Source organism: Macrobrachium nipponense, chromosome 9 (assembly GCF_015104395.2).
Source record: "Macrobrachium nipponense isolate FS-2020 chromosome 9, ASM1510439v2, whole genome shotgun sequence".
NCBI classification, from domain to species: domain Eukaryota; kingdom Metazoa; phylum Arthropoda; class Malacostraca; order Decapoda; family Palaemonidae; genus Macrobrachium; species Macrobrachium nipponense.
The window spans coordinates 79,688,108-79,713,629 of record NC_061110.1 but is presented as its reverse complement, the minus strand read 5'-3'; the positions used below and the strand labels follow the sequence as shown (position 1 = coordinate 79,713,629).

General features: G+C 39.7%; 2 protein-coding genes across 4 annotated transcripts in view; both read right to left on the bottom strand.

Annotated features, from left to right (window-relative positions):
• LOC135218265 (N-acetyltransferase ESCO2-like) overlaps positions 1-13,716 on the bottom strand; it is a 145,951-nt gene extending 132,235 nt beyond the window's left edge. Inside the window, exons 1-3 of one of the 2 annotated variants that reach the window (XM_064254440.1) lie at positions 13,584-13,657; positions 12,702-12,843; positions 1,557-1,735 (exon numbers count right to left, since the gene is read on the bottom strand). In XM_064254440.1, the coding sequence (XP_064110510.1) occupies positions 1,557-1,719 (163 nt within the window). In that variant the 5' untranslated portion in view covers positions 1,720-1,735; positions 12,702-12,843; positions 13,584-13,657. Of the gene's footprint in view, positions 1-1,556; positions 1,736-12,701; positions 12,844-13,583 lie in introns of both variants that reach the window. The other variant, XM_064254438.1, reaches the window with a different exon arrangement.
• Positions 13,717-18,824: 5,108 nt separating this feature from the next.
• Positions 18,825-25,522, bottom strand: part of LOC135218505 (G-protein coupled receptor Mth2-like) — a 34,874-nt gene continuing 28,176 nt past the window's right edge. For both annotated transcript variants that reach the window (XM_064254868.1, XM_064254869.1), the window contains 5 exons: positions 24,070-24,148; positions 23,561-23,754; positions 21,213-21,396; positions 20,197-20,286; positions 18,825-19,777 (listed from right to left, as the gene is read on the bottom strand). In XM_064254868.1, the coding sequence (XP_064110938.1) occupies positions 19,531-19,777; positions 20,197-20,286; positions 21,213-21,396; positions 23,561-23,754; positions 24,070-24,148 (794 nt within the window). In that variant the 3' untranslated portion in view covers positions 18,825-19,530. The remainder of the gene's footprint in view (positions 19,778-20,196; positions 20,287-21,212; positions 21,397-23,560; positions 23,755-24,069; positions 24,149-25,522) is intronic.

Sequence of the window (25,522 nt, the reverse complement as noted above, 5' to 3'; positions counted from 1 at the left end):
AAGTATGTAATTGTATTAAAAAAATCACAGATATAAACATTTTTAGTGAGTATTTCTTGAGTTTTACCTACCAAAATAAACAATTTTCAGCATTTTTCAAGGGGTTCCAACTATTTATGATTCTACTAAACATTCGCAAATATGGGGGACCACTGTATACAGGGTATGATAAAGAAAATAATTTTCTAGTCTTCAAAATAATATTAACAAATAACAAGAGCTTTAAAAAGACAAAAGGTTTCAGAAATTTATAGTGGCCGTGATGTAAACATAACGGGCGCTCGTTAACGACTGATTTTCAAGGGAAGGTTTTGTAACAGTCAATGGCAGTGTTGCCAACTGGCAGACAGAATAGGAGGTTACAGGGTTGCCAATGTGGTAAATTTTGGTGCAGCTCTTTTGGGGATTTAGGGCTAAATAAATTGTATTAAGGTAATGTTTATTGATATGGGGTTTTATGCTGATAACGGTGCTTTAACAGTGCTCATGGCCCAGTAACGATTTGCATCAAGTTACAGTGCCGTTAGCTTGATGCAACATGAGTTACAGCACTGTAAAACACAGTTAACGGCACTGAAAAGGCACCACAAGATCAAATTGTTGAGCCGAGGATGCACATTTGGAGTTTGAACAATATTAAAATAAGCAATTGTAAGCATTTTAGTTTAAGGTATTGTACAGGATATTTGGTGTTTGAAACATAATAATAGATTGTTATAAGCATTTTTAGAGGTTCCAACCACCTTATTGCAGATTTCAACTTATCACGGGTGGTTGTGGTCCCTAACCCCAAGAATATCGGGGGTCGACTATTCAAGTACAGGTAGTCCTTGAGTTACGATGTTTAAAGCTGCAAAATTTCAAAGCTATGATGGCGATACCAATAAGACAATATTGAAAATATTTTGAATCTCGTGCAATGGGTACAGGTAAAAAGTGTACAATATGCAGTATGTTGCCCTGAGAGGCTGGAACGTCCCTATCTTTCACCCTCACCGATCCCTCACTTGCTCTCGCCATTAATGTACAGTGTAAAGTTGTGTCAGTGTTAGTGTGATTTTGGTCTAATCAATGAACCTCCAGACCAATTAAAGATAAAAAAGAATTAGCTAATATTAATAATTACAAACTAATTAAAAATAAAAATGAATTAACAGTACATACATAGACCATAATGTAGGCTAGGTTGCCTCCAAGTACAATATTTTTAAATAACAACGAAGTCATTGTAACTGGAGGACTACATGTATCATACTTTGTCCAAACATGGTCACCATAAAGATTTTATTTTGAAAATTACAACTAAAATTGTAAAAATCATGTGCAGATTACCTGGAAAGTTCCAGAACCTGGTCCCACCTTTAGATAATATTTTTTTTACACATAAATCAGTTTTATACTGTAGTTGAAATATAATACATATTCACATCCCATAATTTTCTTCCCTGTTCATTGAAGCTCTGCACATACAAACTTTACTAATGACCTTGTTACAAACTTTACTAATGAACTTGTTAGATGTAGTGAAAATATCAAGTGGGTAGTACCATACTAACCTGTGCTGAGTGTTATGTTGGCTGCCTCTGATGAATATGGAGGAGATTTATATGGTAATGAAGCTAATTTTGGGGAAGTAAGTTCCCCATTCAAACTCAATCTGACTGGTGGTGACCGGCGGGGAGTAGTCAATACTCCACAATCAGGGATCATCGGACTCATTTTTCTGTCTTTCCACCTTTAATACAGAAGAAAAAATATGTTGAGAGGAATTTTTACTCTATTAACCTTACAATTTACATTACCTCCAATTTCTTTGTTTTAATTTTTTTTGCCCTTGTAAATGTCTCAAGAAGTACAATTACAGCAGTCCCCGGCTTACAACAGGGGGTTCCGTTCATGAGACATGTCATAAGCCGGAAAATCGTCAAAAAATCCTAATAAAACCTTAATTCTAATGCTTTGGCTGTATTAAAAATAAATTCAAATATTGATTACTATTTTGCATTTTAGGAGTTATATTTCCTCCGTCAGATCGGTGTTGTAAGCGACGTAACACTGGAACATGCGTCGTACCCCTGAAAATAATTTCTGATGAATAATTGAAAAGCGTAGTAAGCATAACCCGTCGTAAGCCAGGGGCTGCCTGTACAGTACTCACAGGAACAGACTACTTTCTACATGTTTTTATAGTTACTTTTCAAACTTTCATTACCTTTAGGTCATACACAGTAAGTCTGAAAGCATTTTGTACTCCATAACGGTGCTCTAACAACAGTATAAGTACTTGCAATATGCTTTCAGAACTTACTGTGTATGTTCTCACAACAGTATAAGTACTTGCTTTCACACATTATGCCATACAGGATATACAAAGTATATCAATTTGGTGAGTCAGAAACAATCGCTTCTACAAGGATACCAGTCACACCTTTTTGTCTCTGATTCACAAAGTAATACAAACCTTATGCACACACACAGGTTTTAGCTGTTACTTAATAACTCAAGACTTTAGTTGTAATCAGCACAATAAAACAAAATTCTGGTGCCTATACAAGTGAAAGTATGGGAAGTCTTATTCCCAGGGTCATGTTTTCAACTGAAATGTATTTTTACCTTGTAATCAGTGGTTTTATCCTTACTGCCATCCAAACTGAAACTCCACAATGCTTGTTTCTAACTATATACATTTTGTTCTTAATTCACTCCAAATTCCACTTGAGTTTGTGAAGCCGTGGCAGGAATAAATTTTCAGCCTTATTGTATTTACATCTTTGGCAAGTAGAAGACGCATTATTAAATTATAACAAAAAAATTGTATTTTATTGCTAGCACTTTTCATTGATTGAACTTTATATTACTATTTTGACTTTTTTATCTTTCTTAATTGTATGCCTAAAATAAATGAACCTTTAATGTTTGCGTGCTATGAATGGCAAATCATCGTTGCCAATTTAGTGGAGCTTCTCAGATATGCTGATACCTTTACAAACTGTTTCCATGAATTCTAGCTGTCATAGTAATGCAATGAGGATAAAATTGCTCCATTTATGAATATAATACTACAAATAGATACGCTAATTTCACTTATTTCCACGGTTTTGTGTAAGTTTTATTCCCAGTTTGGAGGGTAAACATACCAATTGGCAACAGTGATAAATGTGAAATAAAATGCATGATGAAAGGTTAAATTATAATTGGAACAGATATCATTAGTATTGAAAATTCATAAATTCTCATTCTAAGTATTCAAACTCTTCACTTAATCCTACATACATTTTCTTATGGTGTGAAAACAGACAAGCAGCCCTGGGAGCAGAGGCAATTGTGTCACACTACAGCAGAAATCGGCAGTAATACATCTTCACAGCCAAAATGTAAATAATAAAGATATGTGAGCATTACGATTATATCAATTACATGAATAGCTGATAATAATCTGCATGAATAACTGGTATACTTCTCAGATATGTATTGTGTATATAGTATTTAAATCACAATTTTCTGCAAGAGCTGAGTACGACAATTCGCCTAAAATTGGTTACGACAATTCATCTAAAATTGGTGCGACAGTCAAGATGTCATGGAGTCATAATACAGGACTGAAATAAAAGGTCCTTATTTCAAAATTATTACTTAAATCACCATTATATTATACAAACCTTACATTAAGTATGTAATATATATTACACTGTATGTAATATACATTAATATACATTACTCTGTATGTAATATACCTATATTAAGAAAAAATAGGAAAACACAAAAAATACATCGCAGCTAATGTCACAGCAAAACCATTGAAATTTGGTCAGGAATCTGGTTACTTTTACAACAACGAATATTTTCAAATGAATTACCATGAATACATAATAAATATGATATTGTTATTTTACAATAAAGTTTTGTACATACTTACCTGGCAGACATATACTTAGCTTACGTCTCTGACGTCACGACAGAATTCAAAACTCGCGGCTAACGCGACAGGTAGGTCAGGTGATCTACCTTACCCGCCGCTGGGAGGCGGGTGTAAGAACCATCATACCTTTCTTGCCAGATTTTTTCTCTCTTATACCTGTCTCCTGAGGGGAGGCTGGGGGGGCCATCAATCGTATATGTCTGCCAGGTAAGTATGTACAAAACTTTATTGTAAAATAACAATATCATTTTTGTACATGAACTTTCCTGTCAGACATATACTTAGCTGATTGACACCCTTGGTGGAGGGTACAAGACAGAAAATAACAAAGAAAAGGTAAACAACACCTGTTGTAGGATAAAAATAACCTTGGTTCTTACCTGTTTAGGCTGAAGACTTCATAGATACTGTCTATTAGTCTGCATAGCCATAAGAGCTACAGCGAGGGCGTGACCTACAGCTGAAAAGACTCTTTGGGTCTACTAACGGGACTTGATATCCGCTTACTTAGTAGAATCCAAGTCGGATCATGTCAATGGGGGTTCGCCCTCTTCTATGACAGAACCTGTCCACTACCAACGCAGGGAGCTTCAAACCAAATCCGATCACCTAACCAAACTAACGTTATTAGCATTACGAAACGAAAAACGATGCCTACCTGCATCATTTTTCATACAACCATATGAACTCAATTACCAAAAAAAAACAAGGGAAAAAACTACTAAGGATATGTTCCAGCTCCCTGCCCCAGCACCGAATCCGCCGATACGTACGGGCCTAACGCGAAGCACTCGTCATACGTAATACTGACGTCTTTTAGGTAGTGGTTGGCGAATACTGAATTACATCTCCAGAATGTAGTTTTCATCAGATTCTGAAGAGACATATTCTTCTTAAAGGCCAAGGAAGTGGCAATTGCTCTTACTTCATGAGCTTGACTTTTAGGATCTTGAAATGTTCCTCATTACAAGCTTTATGTGCTTCTTTCACAACACTTCTAATGAAGAAAGACAGCGCATTTTTCGACAATGGTCTGCTGGGGTCCTTTACAGAGCACCATAGTCTATCCTCAATGCCCTTAAGGGTTTTCTTCTTGAAGGTAGTATTTTAAACTCCTAACAGGGCAAAGAGTTCTTTCAGGTTCTTCCCCTACTATGGCAGATAAACCACGAACCTCAAAGTTCCTTGGCCACGGATTTGAGGGGTTCTCATTTTTTGCCAAAAACGAAGGAAGGAAGGAACAAACCACGGAATCTCCTTTGAAACCTACCCTTCCTTCTAGGGCATGAATCTCACTAACCCTTTTAGCTGATGCTAAAGCCATGAGAAAGAGAGCTTTCCTCGTGAGATCTTTGAAGGAGGCTAAATGTGGTGGTTCAAACCTAGCGGACCTCAGGAAACGAAGAACCACATCCAGATTCCAACTTGGAACTTCGCTCGAGGTTTTCTTGGAGGATTCAAAAGATCTTAAGAGATCATGAAGATCTTTGTTATTCGAAAGATCTAAATTCCTATGTCTGAATACCGCAGCCAGCATGCTTCGGTATCCTTTGATAGTAGATAACTGCCAAACCGCATTTTTCTCTAAGGAAAACTAGGAAATCTGCTATCTGAGTCACAGAGGTACTGGAAGAGGAAAACTTCTGGTTCCTGCACCAACGGCGAAAGACGTCCCACTTCGACTGGTAGACTTTAAGGGTCGAAGGTCTTCTAGCTGAGGCGATAGCCTTAGCAGCTTTTGTCGAAAACCCCTTCGCTCTGACAAGACTTTTGACAGTCGAAAGCCAGTCAGATTGAGAGCGGGGAGGTTTCTGTGATACCTGTCGAAGTGGGGTTGTTTGAGCAAATCTTGTCTTTGTGGAAGTGCTCTTGGAAAGTCCACCAACCATTCCAGTACCTCTGTGAACCAATCTTGGGCGGGCCAGAACGGAGCTACTAGCGTCATTCTTGTCCTCTCCGAGATAGCAAATTTCTTGAGGGTTTGTCCTAGTACTTTGAAGGGGGGAAAGGCGTAGACGTCAGCCCTGTCCAATCTAGGAGAAACGCATCCACTGATACTGCTCCTGGGTCTGAGATCGGGGAGCAGTAAAGTTCGATTCTTGCGTTCTTTGCTGTTGCAAAGAGATCGATGTGAGGTCTGCCCCATCTTCTCCACAGGTCTTGGCATACTTCTGAGTGGAGGGTCCACTCGGAAGGCAGGAGTTGATTCTTCCTGCTCAGGAGATCGGCCCTGACGTTCCTTTCTCCCTGTACGAATCTGGTGAGAAGACTGATCTTCCTTGTTTGAGACCACAGCAGAAGATCCCTTGCTGTTTCGTACAGGGAGAAGGAGTGCGTCCCCCCTGTTTTTTGATGTACGCCAAGGCTGTTGTGTTGTCCGAATTGACCTGCACTACTGCATTTCGGACGTGGGGTTCGAAGGCTTTCAATTTCAATGCCATCCAGACTGCCATCAACTCTTTCTTGTTGATGTGCCAGGACACCTGATCCCCCTTCCAGGTGCCTGACACTTCTCTTGTCCCGAGCGTCGCCCCCCAACCTGCCTCCGATGCGTCGGAAAACAACACATGGCTGGGGTTCGGCATGTAGAGAGACATTCCTTCCACAAATCGAAGTGGGTTGTTCCACCACCGAAGGTCTCTCTTGATTTCCCTTGAGATCTTGAGGGAGAACTCCAGATCTAGGGAGAGACGCCTCCAGTTCTGGTATAGGAAGAACTGTAGAGGCCTGAGATGCAACCTTCCTAGAGAAACGAATTGCTCCAGCGAGGAGAGTGTCCCCAGCAGACTCATCCACTCCCTCGCTGTGCATGCATCTTTCTCTAGGAAGGTCGTTATTTTCTCGTAGCAACGAGCTATCCTCTCTGGCGACGGAAAAGCCCGAAAAGCCAGAGAAGCTATCCGAATCCCCAGATAGATCCTCTCTTGACTGGGGATTAATTGAGACTTCTGGAAGTTCACCAGAAGTCCCAGCGAACTTGCCAATGTAAGGGTCTTTTGAAGGTCCTCCAGACATCTTTCTTGAGACTCTGCTCTGATTAGCCAGTCGTCGAGATAAAGCGACACCCTCACTCCCTCCAAATGTAGCCACTGCGCCACGTTTTTCATTAACCCCGTGAAAACTTGGGGTGCAGTTGATAGGCCGAAGCACAAGGCCTTGAATTGGAAGATGTTTCCTCCCATCATGAATCGTAGATACTTCCGTGAAGAAGGATGGATCGGCACATGAAAGTAAGCGTCCTGAAGGTCTAGAGACACCATCCAGTCCCCTGGACGAAGAGCCGCTAACACTGAGGAAGTTGTCTCCATGGCGAACTTCCTCTTTTCCACAAAGACGTTCAGGGCGCTTACATCCAACACCGGTCTCCATCCTCCTGAGTTCTTCGGAAACTAGGAAAAGTCTGTTGTAAAAGCCCGCAGAGCGGGGATCTTTCACTAGTTCTATAGCCTCCTTCTCTAGCATGAGATCTACTGCTAGAGAAAGGGCTTGATTCATGATGGGGTCCTTGTACTTGGCTACCAACTCCCTCGGAGTTGTCGTCAATGGTGGTCTTGACGAGAAGGGAATGAGGTATCCTTTGCTGACAATCGATAGGGACCAATTGTCTGCCCCTTTGTGGGCCCAGACGTCGGCAAATTTCAGTAGTCTGGCACCCACTGATGTCTGGAGTCCTTGACCGCTATTTCTTCCCTCTGACTGACTTAGAGAAGGTTTTACCTCTCTAAAAAGGTCTAGTCCCTCTGGTTGCAGAACCTCTGACAGCGGGTCCTCCTCGAAAGGGCTCCTGTCTCAGAGGAGTCTCTTTCTTGGGTTGGAAGACAGAGCGAGGTTTCCTGGCCGCCTGGGCTAACATGTCCTGAGTAGCCTTAGCTGAAAGGGCACTCGAGACATCTTGGATAATTTTCTTGGGGAACAGAAGCGGAGATAGTTGAGCATACAAGAGCGAGGCCTTTGCGCATGAGACACTGCCTTCGTGAGAAACGAACAGTAGACCGACCGTTTCTTAAGCACTCCAGCTCCAAACAGTGAGGAGACTTCACTCAATCCGTCTCTCACTGCTTTATCCATGCAAGTGAGTACACAGTTAAGATCTTCAGGAGACAGAGCATCTGGGGTCTTGGTCTTATTAGCCAGAACACCTAAAGACCAATCAAGGAAGTTGAAAACTTCCAGGACTCGGAACATTCCCTTCAGTAAGTGGTCAAGTTCGTTCATTCCCCACGTAGTCTTGGCGGACAAGAGGGCGGAACGACGAGCAGAATCCACTAATGAAGAGAAGTCCGAGTCCGCAGACGAAGGGAGAGCGAGGCCTAAAGGTTCTCCCGATTCGTACCAGAATCCCAATCTGCCGGTCAGTTTAGACGGAGGGAAAGAAAAAACCGTCTTCCCTTTCTCTTCCTTAGAAAGGAGCCATTCCCCAAAACCTCTCAGCGCCTTCTTCATGGAAACAGTAGGTTTCATCCTTACACAAGACGAAACCTTCGACGTCTTCGAAGTGGAGAATAACGAAAGAGGAGAAGGGGGAGCCACAGGAGAAAGGATATCTCCAAACTCTTGCAGGAGTAACTCTGTTAGTTTCTTATAGGAGGAAACTGAGGCTTTCTTTTGGTCCTTCTTCTTCTGAGGGGTCCTGTTCCTCCTGAGCTGAAGAGCCCTCCTGATCCTTAGAGGCGCGACTATTCTTAAAGTAGTCTCTAGAGGAAGTTAGACGTATACGTCTTGGAGACAATGCTTCAGGCAAGTGTCTACTTGCAACATCCTTCTTGTCTGGAGGAGTGAGTTTCCCAGATTCTTGAAGCCTAATAGGAGTCAGGCGGCAGTCAGGTGCAGAGCGCCTGTTTGAAGAAGAACTTCTATCAGGCTCTTGGCGCCTATCCAAAGGAGAGCGGCTACCAGGCGAACGGCGCCTGCCATACGAAAAGCGCCTACCAGGCTCTTGGCGCCTGAACCGAGGCGAGAGAATCTCTGGCGACGAGCGCCTACTAGGTGAGCGCCTACCAGGGGAGAAGCGCCTGCTAGGCTCTCGGCGCCTGACTCGAGGCGAGTAAAAGTCGGGAGAAGAGCGCCTGCCAGGCGAAACGCGCCTAACAAGCTCTTGACGCCTGTCCAGCGAAGGGCGCCTGTCCGATTTAGGGTGCTTGTCAACCGGAGAGTGGAGGCGAGAAGAGGAGCGGCTACGAGGTGAGTAGTGCCTACTAGGCTCTTGGCGCCTGTCAAGGGGAGCGATACTGTCTCGAGAAGAGCGTCTGTAGGGTGAGGATCTCCTACGCGCAGTTTGCTCCTTGTCCGAAGGAGAAACTTGTCTGTCAGGCGAATGTCGCTTAGACGCAGATGCGATCTTGTCCGAAGCAGAAAGCCTCCTGCGAGAATCCGAACGCACAGGTGAGCGCGCCGCTTCCGTCGAATAGCGAGAGTCAGGGAGGGGAGCCTGGACTTCTTTACAGGAAGCGAGACGTCCTTCCTACGACGAGAAGACACGCAAAGAGAGCCAGCCAGAGCCGAAATCTGCGCCTGAAGGTTAGCCAACACCCTTGCAGGAGAATTCACAAACTCGTGAACAGGAGACGAGGCTCGATCTCCGCTCGGGGAACGATACTCCTGAGATCTCTTACGCTTCTTCGCTTCCACCTCAGGCTCTTCCGAAAAAACTTCAGGGCTGGAAGGGCGGGCGCAGGGAGCGTTCCAGGCTCTCTTCGAAGGGCGCGAGGCTTCCGAAGAGCTCCATCCTCTTTTAGGAGAAGGCGAAGGCGACGACGAGAAGCACTGGCGCAAAATTTCTCTCTTGGAGCGATCCAAGGTAGCCTGGGAACGATCAACAGGAGCTACCGAGGGGACGCCTGACCGTTGGGGATGCTCCCTAACCTTCCTGCGGCTTTCGACTTTCCTCCTCCACTGGGACTGGGAGTCTGGAAGAGGTCTAGGCCTGGAAGCATTAGGGAGCCGATCAGACGCACCCTCCACTGCACTGGGTTCACTGCACAAATCACTATTGGAATCACTCTTACCTTCTAGTTGTTTGATTTTCCTCTCCATACTGCGAATGGTGGCTTTCATTGAGGCCACTTCCGAAGGCGCATCTCCGGCTTCGGTGCAGGGAGCAGGAGCTGAAACTGACAAAGGAGCTACTTCTAAAATAGGATTATCTACATCCAACTCGCTAATACGAGATCTACTACTGCTCCTGGAAGAAGCTTTCCTAACTTTATCCTTTTCAAGCTTCCTCAAGTAGGAAGACAAAGACTTCCATTCATCCTCATTCAGCTTTTCACATTCATTACAAGGGTTATTAAAGGTGCATTCATTCCCTCTACACTTCAAACATACCGTGTGAGGGTCTACCGCAGCTTTCGGTAGCCTCACCTTACACTCAGTCATACAACAAACTCTAAACATAGCAGTTTTCTTAGTATCAACATCAGACATCATGAATCCAGAAAAATCAGACATCAGAATCCAAGAAAATCCAAAGAAATTCAAAGAAAAGTCCAAAACTGTCCACAAATCGCGAATGCCAGGCCAAAAGATCGGGTACTTCACCAAAAGTCCGTAGAAACAATCCAGGGCGAAAACGAGAAAAGAATCCAACTGTCAAGAGGTACCGACAACAGGTGTGGTCGACACCGACGACAGAAAAAATCTGACAAGAAAGGTATGATGGTTCTTACACCCGCCTCCCAGCGGCGGGTAAGGTAGATCACCTGACCTACCTGTCGCGTTAGCCGCGAGTTTTGAATTCTGTCGTGACGTCAGAGACGTAAGCTAAGTATATGTCTGACAGGAAAGTTCATGTACAAAATTATGCAATTCATAACCTTATTCTGGTGTTTAGCTAATTATTCAAATGTTATCTAGCACATTCTTCTTCCCAAAAAATTGCCAGGTTTTCCCGGTAGCAAGTTTGAACATCATCAGCGTTTAAGATAGTTGTAAAGAAAGTGTAACAACGTCCATGGGTACAAATTTTGTGCGGATTTAGCACAGGCAATGGGAAGTTTGTTTAAACAAGTGACTCCGCAAACATCGAGATGGCATCAATCTTCTCTATTCAAGGTGTTTTAAGTAAAACTTTTGAAAGCGTCATGGAGGTAAGTCAGCACTATGCATGGCTAGACTTTTAATAACCTCTGTTTAATTAGAAATTATGGCCCTAATTTCTTACTTGGGAGAAAAATTACTTCGAGAGTAAAGTAACAGTCTAGCAGTGTTGCTTCCACGGACACTGGCTCATGACTAATGTCTATCTTAGGTTACAAGAAGTGCTAAAGTTAGTTTGTGGGAAAATGGTCGCCTGATGGCCATTCGATATTTTACCCTATACTAAAACTGTTAAGACTATAACAAAAGGAAAAAATCCTACTGCTTTTATAACATTCCATGGGATCTTTAAATATGCCCATAGCTTTTATGGCATTGATAACTGGAGCTCAGCACAACATGGCACCATAAAATGCCAATTTTATGGGGCTTGTACCAGATCGCCATTAAGAGTCTGCCAATAACCAGGGACTGACTGCATAATTACAAACAAATAAGCTGTGGAGTTTTAGTTGTGATGTAAGTAGAGACAAAATCACCGATTAAAAGGTAAAAATTTACTTTAGTTCAAAACATGAACCCCAGGAATAAGAAGTCTCATTCTTTCATTAGTATAGGCAAAAAAATGTTTTAACTTGCTGATTATAACTACAATCTTTAGAAATATCAATAAACATTACATAGGGGGAAACACCCCAGTGGATCCATTACGGATAAGCCTTATTCACTCGAAGATAGAAGTTTCATCAACATAATGTGATATATGAAAGCGCCATATGAACTAAAATAGGCATGTGAGGTCTTCGTAAAATGTTTTCAAGGCAGTTTTTAAATTCAATATGGCATCCACCAACTGAGGTGCCCCTCATAACTGCAAAGGATCGATCCAACATCTTTCCCAGCACTCATTTGCTAAATCCGCACACCACTTGTACCCATAGACGCTGGGGCACTTTCATCACAACAATCGTACACCTGAACTCTTACCAGCACTTATTTGTACTTATTGCGATAGATAAATAACAGTGTAGAGGGGTTACGTCAGATTCTGTCATGGTGCCGTATTGCGCTATTGACTTGCTGTAGGTACAGCAGTTTGCTAATCATTCAGCAGTTGCCGTACACTGTTGCTAAGAGCTATAGGTACGGCACTAGAAGATCAGCGACAGTAGTAATAAAAGTCGAACTGAATTGTTTCACTGAACATGTTCAATTCAAAATGTCAAAGTGAAGCACCATACAGTCATCACCAAAGCAACAAAACATTTTAACAATAAATGAAAATATAAAAAATTACAATAATACTTAAAACATACTTAGACTTTGACTATATAGATGGAAAATAAAACTAAACTAATCTATCTGCGTACTTAAAATTTTCTTTAAATCTCCCCTGAGCCGTGTAATAGTAATACATCAGTTTTTGCCGAAAAACATGTTTTCAGGTTTCAACGAGCTGAAAAAAGCAATAGACGACTACGAAGAGTCAAACTTCCAGAAATTGTATATCCATAGGTCACGAACGATCAAATTAGTACTGAAAAGAGCTCCGAAGAGGAGATTCAAAGAAGACTTGAAGTACACAGAAATCTTGCTCCGCTGTATTCATGGTAGTAAGGAAAACTACCAAAGTCAATCCTCTGGTTAACGGCCTAATCAATCATAAATAATCATCCAAATCAGGTCTATAGCCCTATCAACAGCATGTTTCCCATATTGGACGCACTACTGACTGCTGCAACCTTACCAGCTAAGCTTCAAATCTTCTTTGAATCTCCTCTTCGGAGCTCTTTTCAGGGCTGATTTGATTGTTCGTGACCTACGGATGTACAATTTATAGAAGTTTGACTCTTTGTAGACGTCTATGGCCTCTTTCAGCTTGTTGAAACCTGAAAACATCCATTTTTCAGCAAAAAATTATGTAGTATTAGCCCTATTACACGGTTCACGTTGCTAGATCGTCATTTTCTTGCTGTCACTGATATGCATGCCAGAGGCGGTAAACATGGGTTCGCACATGCGCAATTCACAGCTGTACCAATATCTATCGCAGTCAGGGATACGGCTGCCGTAGGACAACTAGGTTGAAAGGCCTACAAGTAGGTAGTAAAAGTAACCTAAGTCCGAGTTTGCCTACTAAGGTATTTCCTAGCTACTAGTATAGGCTAACTCTGAAAATCAAGCAGGAAAGCTTAATGTGACAGATACTAGGCAACCTATATTAGTTATGCCTACTATATAGCTAGCTAGCAGTTACACATCGTAAAAACTAGGCCTACATTGCATACTTACGCAACCTACTATAATTTCCCATACCTACCTACTACTAGCCTAGGTACCTAGCTAGTATAGCTCTACCTAGCTACTAGCTAACCAGGTAGACTTACGTAAGTCAGCAACAGGATACATATACATTAAAATTACAGACTTGGTCAGCAACAGGATAGGCATATGTTAAAATTAAACATGTAATAGGCCTAGCTCTAGCTACCTAAGCGCTGGTATCCTCAAGTACCCACTATAGGTAAAAGGGGCACACAGAACTAATAACAACCACTAGATTCAAGCTTTAAAAGAGGAAAATAAAAGCAACAGCGCATCCGTATGCACAATGGCATTACGCACTTACGATAATTAAGCAAGATGAACAATGAAGGTACACTGTTTAGCACAACTGTTTAAACTTGGGCAAGTTTACGCGCGAAGTCCAAAGACCGCCCTACCGACAAGAACGGGGGCTGTGGTTCGTTTCTGTAAACTGAAATCTAAATATTTTATTTTTATAGGTAAAAATCGTATAACCACATGAATTCGTTTTTATTTTTAAGTGATTTTTATAACTTTAATGAAGATTTTGGCACCTACAGCAATTTATTAAATCACTCTACATGCTATCGGTAAAGTTATCGTATTATTCTCATTGTATTTCAGTAAGCATCTCCAGTATTTCAGTTAATCTGTATTCAGTGTACAGTAGAAACTTTAATATACTATTATGTGCCAACATGGATGGGAGTGCATTTTGTTAAACACAGACACAAGTAATGTGTCTGTTCTAATGGAGCGGAAAAGTGAAAACCTACAAGTAAACTGGATCTGCGATGTCTTTGTTATGTCTGGAAAATGCCGAGATTACTTGATATAGATATATATATGACTGGTAAAAGTGTTCTGTAACAACAGAATTCCATCTAATAAAAGGAGCCCATAAAAACACCAAAATGTAGAGAGAAAAGTACTATATTTCAGAGACTGCTGTCTCTCTCTCTCTATAGATATACCTGAAGAGAGAGACAGCAGTCTCTGAAATATAGTACTTTTCTCTCTACATTTTGGTGTTTTTATGGGCTCCTTTTATTAGATATATATATATATATATATATATATATATATATATACATATATATATATATATATTATATATATATATATATATATATATATAGGTTTTTTTGCCACGAAGGGTCCGAATAGGACCGAAAGTACTCGGCTATTTCGTTTTTTCATTTTTTTCCTTCGTGGCAAAAAAACCTTTATTTATACATAGCATCACGTTTTATATACTTCGTGATCAAGTTATTCATATATATATATATATATATATATATATAATATATATATATGTATGTATGTATATATATTATATATATATATATATATATATATATATATATATATAGATATGAGCTGGAGACGAATATGAATCGAGGTAGACAGCTAGGGTAGATCATATGTTTATAAAGTGGATGAAGTTAAACATGAGGTCATGGATATTATAGTAAAGTATTCATTGCTGACGCATCGATTTCCAGCTGTTACGTTCGCAGATAAAGAGCAAAGTGTCAGAGAAAAAAGAAACAGCGGCTTTTGGCCGCTTAGAGTTGCTGACAACTGTTGTGCCGAGAAGGAAATAGGTTTTGAAATTGAGGGGAGATAGGTGATGCTGAACGTAAGAATGGAAACTGACAACTAACTATATATAAGATAATATGAAGAAGCTGTTTTAAAAATTGAATGTGTATCAATGGAAAGATATTAATGGGAAGATATTAAATCTGTAGAATGTATAGAATACTGAGAGCAAGATTTCAAGTATTGTTGATCAACCAGCAGCTAAAATATTATGCATTACATACTGAAATGTGATGCACTGTGGGAGAATCAGGGCGAGATCAATTTAAATTAGGGGACGCGTTATGATAAATAGTCTGTTTCTATTATAGGGGATTGTCGCACAGAACAGAAATGCCATGCTAATGAGAGAGCTGTTGATCCTGTTAAAAATAAATAAATAAATAAATGCACGAGATTTCTAACGCCTGGTGTGAATCGTGCGGGGAAAGGGGTGCTGTGAAACACCAAAATGAGATTGAGATCAGAAACAAGGATAATGATTCTGATAACTTGAGAATAAAATGTGATTTTTCAATTACTGGAAGGTAGTAGGAAATTTGAAATTAAATGAAAATATACTGGATGTTTGCTTGTACAGAAAAATGGTAATCCTAAGCGGGTATTGAAAATATATGTATTTAGTGACTTCCAGCAGCGGAAACAAGATAAACTAACATATAGTACCCAGTACTCAGATTATCAACAGAAACTCGGATTCATCTTCCGAAATGAATAATAAAAAAAAGGCAGGCGTGCTTGTAAAAAAGTATTGCAACTGTTTGAAAACGAAATGTAGGATTAATTTACATAAAAGCACGATTGTAAACATAATATCATGGATTGCTACTCATTTCATTGTGGATCAATTGCAACTTTTCACAATTTGAAAATGAAAGGAAAATGAGAAGTAAATGAAACACGGTTTACTTAAATTCAATACAAATAACAGAATACAGTGATTGTATACTTGGCTATAACAATTACTCTGACATTCAATAATTGTTGGTCTAAGTACACACTACCTCACAAGAATCAAAAGCATTTGAACTAGTATTCTTGATGACGAGTTACCAGCATCTCCACAAACTGAATTAAGAAGCTAAATAAACTTAAAGTTGTCGCTTTGCCCTACATGAGCTTTGCATCACGAATTTGATACTGTAGAAAGAGCAGTTTTTGTGGAATGTGAAATAAAGTTGTGCAATCTGATCACATTGGCTTCAAATGAAGGAATAAATTAAGAAAAAATATATGAATTAGAATGCTATGAAAGTTATTCGTAAAAAGTAAAGTAATACGTTATATCAATATTTGATGGCTGTAGGCTTATATCCCTCTTCAAGACTTGAGCAGTGGCCATTTAATATGCATCAGATTCTTACCCTGGGCGTACTTCATGGAAATTATGGTAATGTCTTCAAAGTATCATTAGGCACGCAACACATAGGGGCTAAAATTACAGTAATTCCAGTGCAAAGAAGTGTTTTTTTTTTCTTCAGAGGCTGCATTTAAGGAAAACATTGTAGCAACTGTTAATACAGTTTTTTGCAGGCTTCTTTCCCTGATGTACTCTTCACTGGTAAATAGTAACAAGTAGTGAATACCTCAACCACAATCAGATTCAATATACTTTACATAGCTATCGGATGTGAAAAACTGTCAGGAGGGCGAGTTAAACCATAGCTTAAGACAAACATTCGAAGTGCACCTTGACTCTGATAACTTAAAAAAAAAACTTTGAGCTGTTGCGCAGGTTCCTTCCGTTGGTTGTATGATGCACTGCAAAATTTTCAGATATTTTGGACATCCGGTATTGCCAATCTGACTATGGCTGGTTCACTTAAGGTAGATTTTGGATGAGCCCTGTGCTTACGAGACGTCTCGTAGGCATAGGGCTCACCCAAGAATCTACCTTAGGTGAACCAGCTATAGTCATTAGACTGGCTTTGGTAGGGAACCAGTATAACTCAAACAATACAGGAATAATGTTATTCAAATGTAAGGCACCCTTGATTATTCTTGCCGATCTACTTGATATATTTTGTCATTCCCTTAGTGGTACCCTGTGAAGGTTATGATAGACAACGTTGCAGCAATCCATGCCATTGAATTCAATAATCACAAGTTGCTTAGTTAACAAAAGGTTCATCAAGATATTTTCTAACAAAGGCAACATTCCTATGATGTCCAGTAACTCTAACATCGTTGCGAAGTCAAGTCACAGTCTAGCATCAACGCCATCTTGAATTGGCGTTGCTAGCACCACATCCAATTTACGTCACTAAGACCTCTAAAGCTATTTTTTCCACCATCATAGATCAATTTCAATTTGCATGAATTTTATTTCTTTAAATGACATCCTTTCATAAACAATGGTAGGAACACTATTTAGTAAATATCATTTGTATCCTCGATGAAGTTTATTGGTAAACTTAATTTTATATATCTAAACTTGCTTAGAGACCTAGAGACTTAAAGCTAGATACGGTGGTGACAGAAACTCTTATAAAAAATAATAGGTAACAAAGCTGTACAAATCAGTCCAGCATAATGGCTCAAACACGAGATACGATCACAAAGCAAACTGTAGCTCTCCCATTTATTGTTTTTGTGTAACTTAAGAAATAATTTCCATGTGTGGGGCTTCAGCTAGCCTGTCAGTGGAGACTTGGTCCCATTCTCTGTGAAAATGAAACTTGAATGCTTTTTTTTTTTTTTTTAATCTGAGGGCTAGGTAGGACCCCTGTTAGGGGAAATTAGTGGAGGCTTGTGAGCATAGGAATAAGACGAGGCACGTGTGGAGGCTTCTCAGTTAGTACTGCTCCTTCGTGTTCCAGGAAATAAATGTGCACGCAAGGGCGGTACCTTCCGAAGTCCCGGCAGTAGTAGAGCTCTTCTTTGGGCTGGACGTCGGCTTTGGGCTTTGGATGGGTAGCAGGGAGCGGGGTAGAAGCTTGCCTGGAACACTCAGCGTTTAGCCAAATACTATTTCTGCGGGAGAGACGTCGATTTCTTTCTTTGGGGAGGTGCGCAAGTTCAGGAGGACCCAGGGGAGCAGTGGGAATTGTCTGTCATGCCTGCTGGTGGCGAGATTGAAGGGGTGGGATGGCGAATTCTTGACCTCCCTAGTTCGCCCAGAACGATCCTTGTCTCGGAGATGAAGGCTGCTTCCCAGTCGGAGGTTGTTACGTCAGATATGAGCAAGCGGCTGACCCAGTTAGTGCCTTGGCACTGCCTCTGACCACCATGCAGAGAGTTCCGCCGCCGTGAAAATGTATGTGGAGTCGTGGAATGGGGGTAGGTAGCACATATCTATGGTAGGTAGCCAACTATGTGGACTTGGAGGTGGCCAAAACGACACCGGACTGATGGAATTGAAATTCGCCGATGCTGGATTCAGTGGCGAGTTATTTTGCTTGTTTGGCACGTGAGGCCAGGAACTCACAATAACTGATTTATTCTCAGAAACCGACCTCTTTGACTTGGCACTGCTAAAGGGAAAAAGTGGCATAAATCTGGTTTATAAGATGGATTTCTATAGCAAAGCTTTACAGTGCAGCTTTTTCACGACCAACAGTTCATATTTGCAGTCAGTTGAAGGTTTTCAACAGGTACTACATTTCAAACACAAATCTCCGTAAGTATGCATAAATATATATAGTCTACTGTTCACGTTTTCCAGATACATATGTGATTGCAATAACGAAAATATAAGCCTCCCGACCTTAATAAATGCAGTCCAAAACTAAATAGTCTAATGAGATGGTGACTAAAACTTTAACTCGTAATACTGATAAATACTTGTAGCTTAACTGACTCTGCAGTAATACAACACTCAGAATACCTGAAGTGTTAAACTGTCTATGACTGAATGAAAAATAGGAATCAACATAATACTTTATATTTAGCCAAGGTCACATGAAAAAAAAAGGCGTACCGAGCACTTTCGTGTTATTTTAACACGAAAGTGCTCGGTACGCCTTTTTTTTATTTATCCTGTGGCCTTGGCTTAATATATTGTCACGTGCTATTTAGTGACATTTAAGCAATATTTTATATTTGGAAAATAGTTTGAATGGTCGATTGACTTCGTTATGAAGTTGGGTTGTCAATGACCTGACTTTCTTCAGGATCATGAGAATACTAACTTATTAGAATATAATGAGTTCAGCGAGAAAAGGGAAGTAAAACAGCAGTTTACTTTAGTAAGCGTGAGTCTTGAATAAAGAAAAACTAAAAACTTAATGCAGTTAAATACCCGTTAAATCAAATACTGTACTACTTATAGCTATTTATAGTAATCACCTGGAAAACAGATTTGCGTAAAGAACTCGCTAATTTACCAAAGCCTGTTTGGCATCAGGTTCTGTTTTATCTATAACTGCTGACAGTAAGATTTAGTTTGACATGTAGTAAGTGTCATTCGTCAACGGCATTTTTAATTCATTCTTCCGAGCATCTGGTTTAGTTGCTGCTTATTTTGCTGTCTACCAAGCTAATTTTACCCAGAACTTGTATTATTTCGGTTGCGTTTAATTTTACGTTAAACTTTTGGTCATCAGACTGAAGATTTTCTTACAGTTAAGTGTCTGTCTTCACTTAAATAATGGGTATAATCTTACACTAATAAGTGTTGCTCGTCAAGTCTAATTCTTAGTCTTAGCTTGTACAAAGTCGTTTGACTACAACTGCTGGTCGCTAGAATCCTTAGCAAACTCAGTATGATGTCTCTCAAAGTCGGTAACGACAGTTAAGGATCTATTGCAGTGCCAAAACGTGTTACTGTTTCCCTCTGATCGAGAGAGTTTCCGCGCCTTTTCTGAGAAACTCAAAATGGCCTCTTTCACAATATCTCTCTTTGTTTTGAGTCTCAGGAAAAAGAGGAAGATGAAGAAACCCTGAAGAGTGTTGATGATGTCCGTCGGGATCCTGAGGAAGAGAAACCCATCAGTGTGAAGCTGAGAAAAACATTAGGCTTAATAAAACAAGAAAACAGGAAACAGAAACAGACATTTGCATTTGAAAGGAAATGGAAGCATACATGATCAGATCTATGGTTAAATACGGTGATGGAATATCATTCAATAAAAAAAAATATAAGGGCAAATTCCACATTCCTGTACAGACTGGAATTAGACTGAAGGCAAAAAATTTCTTCAAAGCTCAAAGAATTGATTAATAATTTTATTTACATCTTTTAGCGATTAAGGACCCTTGAATGGGGTAACAATTCTAAAATATTTTGTGTGTTTTCATTTACGAACTATGAATTACCTTTATCATATTTATTAGTTTTTAATAAGTCAAAAGTGTGACATTTCATCTCAGCAAAGTAAATGAAATCTTACCACAATGGTTCTGGGGGTATTTTCCATGAGAGAATTTCAGTGACCCAGCAGAGTGCCATTAATGCAAATAAATTGAAACTTTGCCAAAACCTAGAAAGAAAAATAAACGCAAAATTAATTACTCAGGAATCAGGAAGACACATCAAAGTCAGCCAGCTTGGCATTAAATATATTCACAATAATAATATTCAAATTTCGTTCTGCAAGTATAGAAATTGCACGTATTCTTTGGTGCATATGATTTTCATCCACAGATTTTGACAAAAATTTAACGTCGTATCTTAACAATACTCGGTACTGTCTATCCACTCAACTAAAAGTATTTTTTTATACTAAAATACTCATAATGGAACATATCGAATATGCGCCTTTTAAACCTGGACCAAATTTACTGTTCTTCGGCACTTATCGAACTGTATCGCCACTGATTTTTGAATAAATAAATAAAATTGCTTAATAATGAGTCTTCCTGTGTTGCCACGTCAAATTTGCACGTGACCTTGCAAATGCAGTTAGGAAATGGAAATGAAAATAATTTTGGCCCATTTCCGAAAAAAAACCATTGTACCTACTGACCGAGTGGTTAGCCAACAGTGGCTTGTTACTCAAGTATGCGAAACGGTGTGGGGTTACCACCTTCATACGGTGACCACCCCTAAAGGGAGAGTGCATATATCCTTAAAATGTTCGTACTAAGAAGAATACTCAAACAAGAAACCTTCCATGTATAATAATAATAACAGACTTCCATGTATAATAATAATAACAGAATGGCACTCTTGTATGCAGTTGAGCTGTCCGAAGTCCATTTCTTATCCGAAGGACAGCTGGTTTATATAAAATTTACCTGCTGAAACGAAGACACTCCTGCGCCAAGTTGAGAAGGCTCAATATAAGCTCAACGCATGGAGGTTATAATACCCACTTGGCTCAACGGCAGAGGACCATTCTTTATAATGAACTTGTTTTAACAAAGGTCTGTTTTCAATCATGATAATAATAACCAATGGACTTACCTTTCAACATTTCTTCTGTTGCTAACATGGTTTTCCCCGTCTTCAAAAATGGACTTTTTCCTACCACAGCTCAGAGTGACGCCAGTCTTGTGCAGCATATAGGCAGTGTGTGCCAGCAGGAAAATATTCCCGATGAACAGAACGCCAACCCAGACGTAGAAGAAAGTAAGTCGTTCAATGTCACCTAAAATCATAATAAAAAAAAAGTAAGTATGGTGTTGTTGGTATAAGTAGAATTTGCGGTGAGAATTACTGTAATTATATGCACTTTACCTTTTAATTCATAGCTCTGGGAAAAGACGTTCGTTAAAAGCTTGGATGTCGGAGGAGTGCGTGCTTATGTAATAGCTATATTTATTTGGAAATAACAAGATATAGACAGGATATCCGACGATAATTCATTGAAGCACTGTGTAATCTTTTGGTATAAAAGGGGTTAAAAGTGTAACCCGCGGTAACCTTTTATGGTATTAAAAATGTTATGCAGCTTTTGTTCTGTATTTTGTTCATGCTGCAGCCGATGAAAGTATATATAAACATGGTATTTTTTTTATGTTCTCAAAAGATGCCAATTACGATGCTACAATTTAGACATTCTCCTCCGCTTAAGTACATTAAATCTGCTAAATGCTGGATTCCATCTTACTACAAAAAAAAAAAAAAAAAACAGTAGTTTGGTCTGTCTGTCTGTTGTCTGTAAGCACTTTTCAACGGTGCGGAATCACACGTAAGTACTTACAGCTGACGGACCAATTTATTAGCATTAGGGGTTAAAGAGGGATGAAGGAGAGAGGGTCTTTCCCTATTCAGTGACTACCTAACTAACAAGACCAAGCCAATTTCAAATCGTTCCTGAATATGGTAAGATACGGGTGAAAATTACATCCGGAAAAACTACTCGGTTAGTAGTTTATGGTAAACATTGAATTGTGAATTCTTACGTTCTGACAAGTAGGGCAGGTACAACAACATACGAAATAACAAGAAAATGAAATAAAAAGTTAGAGCATTAGCTCGGCAAAAAGACACCGGTGTTAGATAACTGTTACTAAATTAGAGTAGCTACAGGGGCCATGGCACCCGGCCTACCGCCCGGGTACCGAACCACACTAACTAGTCAAATCAAAATTAATGCAGCCACTCGGACATTCGTCTTGAGAACTATTACCAGTGTACACTATCTTACCATTTTCCGGAAACGTGATGAAACATACTTGGATATAATCTTTCAAACACTAAAATCGCTAGGGTGCAGCCAGGAAAGGAACACTGATCCACCAGATCTATTTATCCTTTTAAATCTCACCCTATAGAAGTCAATCTTGCTTATGGCTTTGCCTGATATTTATCTTTTACTGCAAGGATTTCGTTTTCTAAAGAAACAGCATTGAGCTTATTTGGCCAGCCGTTACTGATTTTTCTTTCTTTGTTGTGCTTTTTGGAAATAATAATCATAATTCTCATATACTAGATACATGTGCTTAATGCATTAACTCTCTTGAAATTTGTGGGTGGTTTGGCTGGAGCTGGTTTTCAGGACATTTGATTATTTTCCAACCCATTTTAGCAGTTCTTTACTGTTTACGTGATCGTATTTTGTTAAGTGCCTCATCTTATAGAAGAGATTTAACATTAGTTACAGGGACTCCTTAATATTCCTCTAAAAGGAAGTAATTTAATACGTTATAAAGAATGTCTTTGGCCTGAGCACGGACTATCTGGACCGTGGGCCTGAGAGTGAAGACGTTGTCGGTGGGGATATGTGTCGGCTTTGGCTATCCATACTGTCCTAGCAGAGGCAGACACTGGTCACTGGCTGCTTGAGGTAACTAGGCGGCAGTAGCAAGACATGCACGAATTCCTTATATTAGTTTCCATTCCTTTAGACTTTCCATCTACATATCAGAAGGGTTATATGGTTTTATATATTAAGTTACCACCACAAGGTTTCACGCACTTAATTTTTTAAAATGCTTTCATTTTCACCTCTATCTTTGTCGTCCTCAAATCCACATTTTTTTTTCATCTATGTACAAGACAGTATCTAATTTTACATAGTTAACACGTTTTCAAAATAAGTATCTGGAAGTCCTCATGTAGTTCATACAAGAATGCGATTGGTTCCTATGTTAATGTTCAAATATTTTTTATCTACGAAGCAGTGTCAATCTTTTAACTAAAAGTCCTTAGATTATCTTGTTCGTACTAAGGAATTCTATCCAAGTACCAAAGGTGGTAATTTCGTAAAGGAAGTCTAAATGTAATTACCCTGAACTTTCTACGCCTAAACTAGGTTTCCACCTGTTAATATTCATAGTAACATACTGTTATCTTTATAACTAACTTACCATAAAACCAGCAGCTCTTCACCCCGAAACCCGGTCTTAGGATGATGTGGTCGGGATAGTCTGGGAAATAATGAAGTATAGTTGTCGCCAACGTGATAAGGAAAGGTATTCCCCAGGCGTAGGCAGAATAACACTTGAACCTCAGTCCTCGTCGCCCTTGTATTGTACTTCTTGGAATGAGTTTCAGGGTCGCCCTGCAGGAAAAGTATGTGTTAATAGCTGCTGCTTTATTACGAAGCAAGCGGGGACACACGATTACGATCTTCTGGTGTTTTTCCAGTCGTCGATTTATTACAGCGTGTGGCAGATTTAATGGAATGGAAGAGCAAAATATTTTGACGTACCTTAGAATGATATAAAAGTCAAGCGTCTTATACTTTCAGAGAGATTTTGTGGTCTAAAACAAATGAAGGATACTCAAAATCTACAACGAGAAAACAATAGGTACTGATAACAAAGATGTTGCAAGGATAAAACAAATCACATGTAATTTGAAGGCAGTGTCTAACCTGACGTACTGATGAATGTCAAAGCACATAACGTTGAGCCAGAAAAACGCTGACAAAAGTGCAAACTGGCCAATGATACCTAGGAAAAAATAAAAATAAAAATACGTAAATTGCATAGAAAACATATTACCACTACAAAAAGGAAATAAGTACAGATTTGTCCCGTGAGAAATAGCATTAATGAGGGTACAACTGAAGCAATTTTGCAACTGCATCATACATGTAATACATCATGTGGCTCTTCGTTTTCAGGATTATGTCATGAATGAACCAAACAAAAACTTCTTTCAGTTTTCTTCTGACTATTGAAAAAGAAATCCATAAAATTACTGTGTATAACGTGTTTACTTATAAGTATTTATATTTTATTTTACTACTCAACACGAGTACTTTCAGGCCCTATCTGTGGCCCTTTTTCAAGAGATGTGTAGGTTGTCAGCCTTGACCCAGGCTGACAACCTACACATCTCTTGAGAAAGGGCCACAGATAGGACCTGAAAGTACTAGTGTTGAACAAAATAAAATGTAAATAAAATGTAAATACTTATAAGTAAACACGTTATACATAGTAATGATCTGATGAATGCTAGTGCCATCGTCCATAGACTATCTGTGTTACAACAAAAACACACGAAAATATTGCATTTTATATAGTAGAAAAAAAAGACAATGGCACATAACTCAGCCCTGTACCGAGGGGGTGGTGCTCTGGGGGTCGAACGACCACCGCCCCCCCCAAATTTCTGGAAGTCCATATTTTCAAGTATTTCATCTTGTATGTTTACCTATATAAGCAATGACATTTATAGAAGTAAAGGCCCAGTTTTGGGAAAAACGAACCCCGCCCCCAATAAAAAAAACTCTGGGTACGGGCCTGCTGTATGTATGTATGTATATACATCTAATAAAAGGAGCCCATAAAAACACCAAAATGTAGAGAGAAAAGTACTATATTTCAGAGACTGCTGTCTCTCTCTTCAGGTATATGAATGAGAAAAGTTTACAGAAAAGGTTATTTATACCAAGAGATCCGTCCACAAGTAAGCCAATTTAGGTCACCCCCGCTGATAATCTTCCTTTAATCTTCTTAAGCGTTGGTTGAATGAAAACTTGGTCGACGACATCTGAAACCCACGCCCCTTTTGAGATGTTCATTACCTGCTTCTCTTTAATTAAGGCCGATTCCATCATTTGACTCTTGTACCGGCAGTTGCTGCTATAAATTACACGTGACAAATTCCAGTTTATTCTATGATTATGTTCATTTATATGGTTGAAAATAGCCGAGTTCTGTTGTCCATACCTAACTGACTGTTTGTGTTGTATTAATCTCTGGGGAAGTGATTTACCTGTAAATCCGATGTAAGATTGGTCACAGTCTTGGCAAGGGATCTCATAGACCCCAGAGTCCTTGGGAGATGTCTTTTGTTGGACGTTAATCAGGGATTTGGCT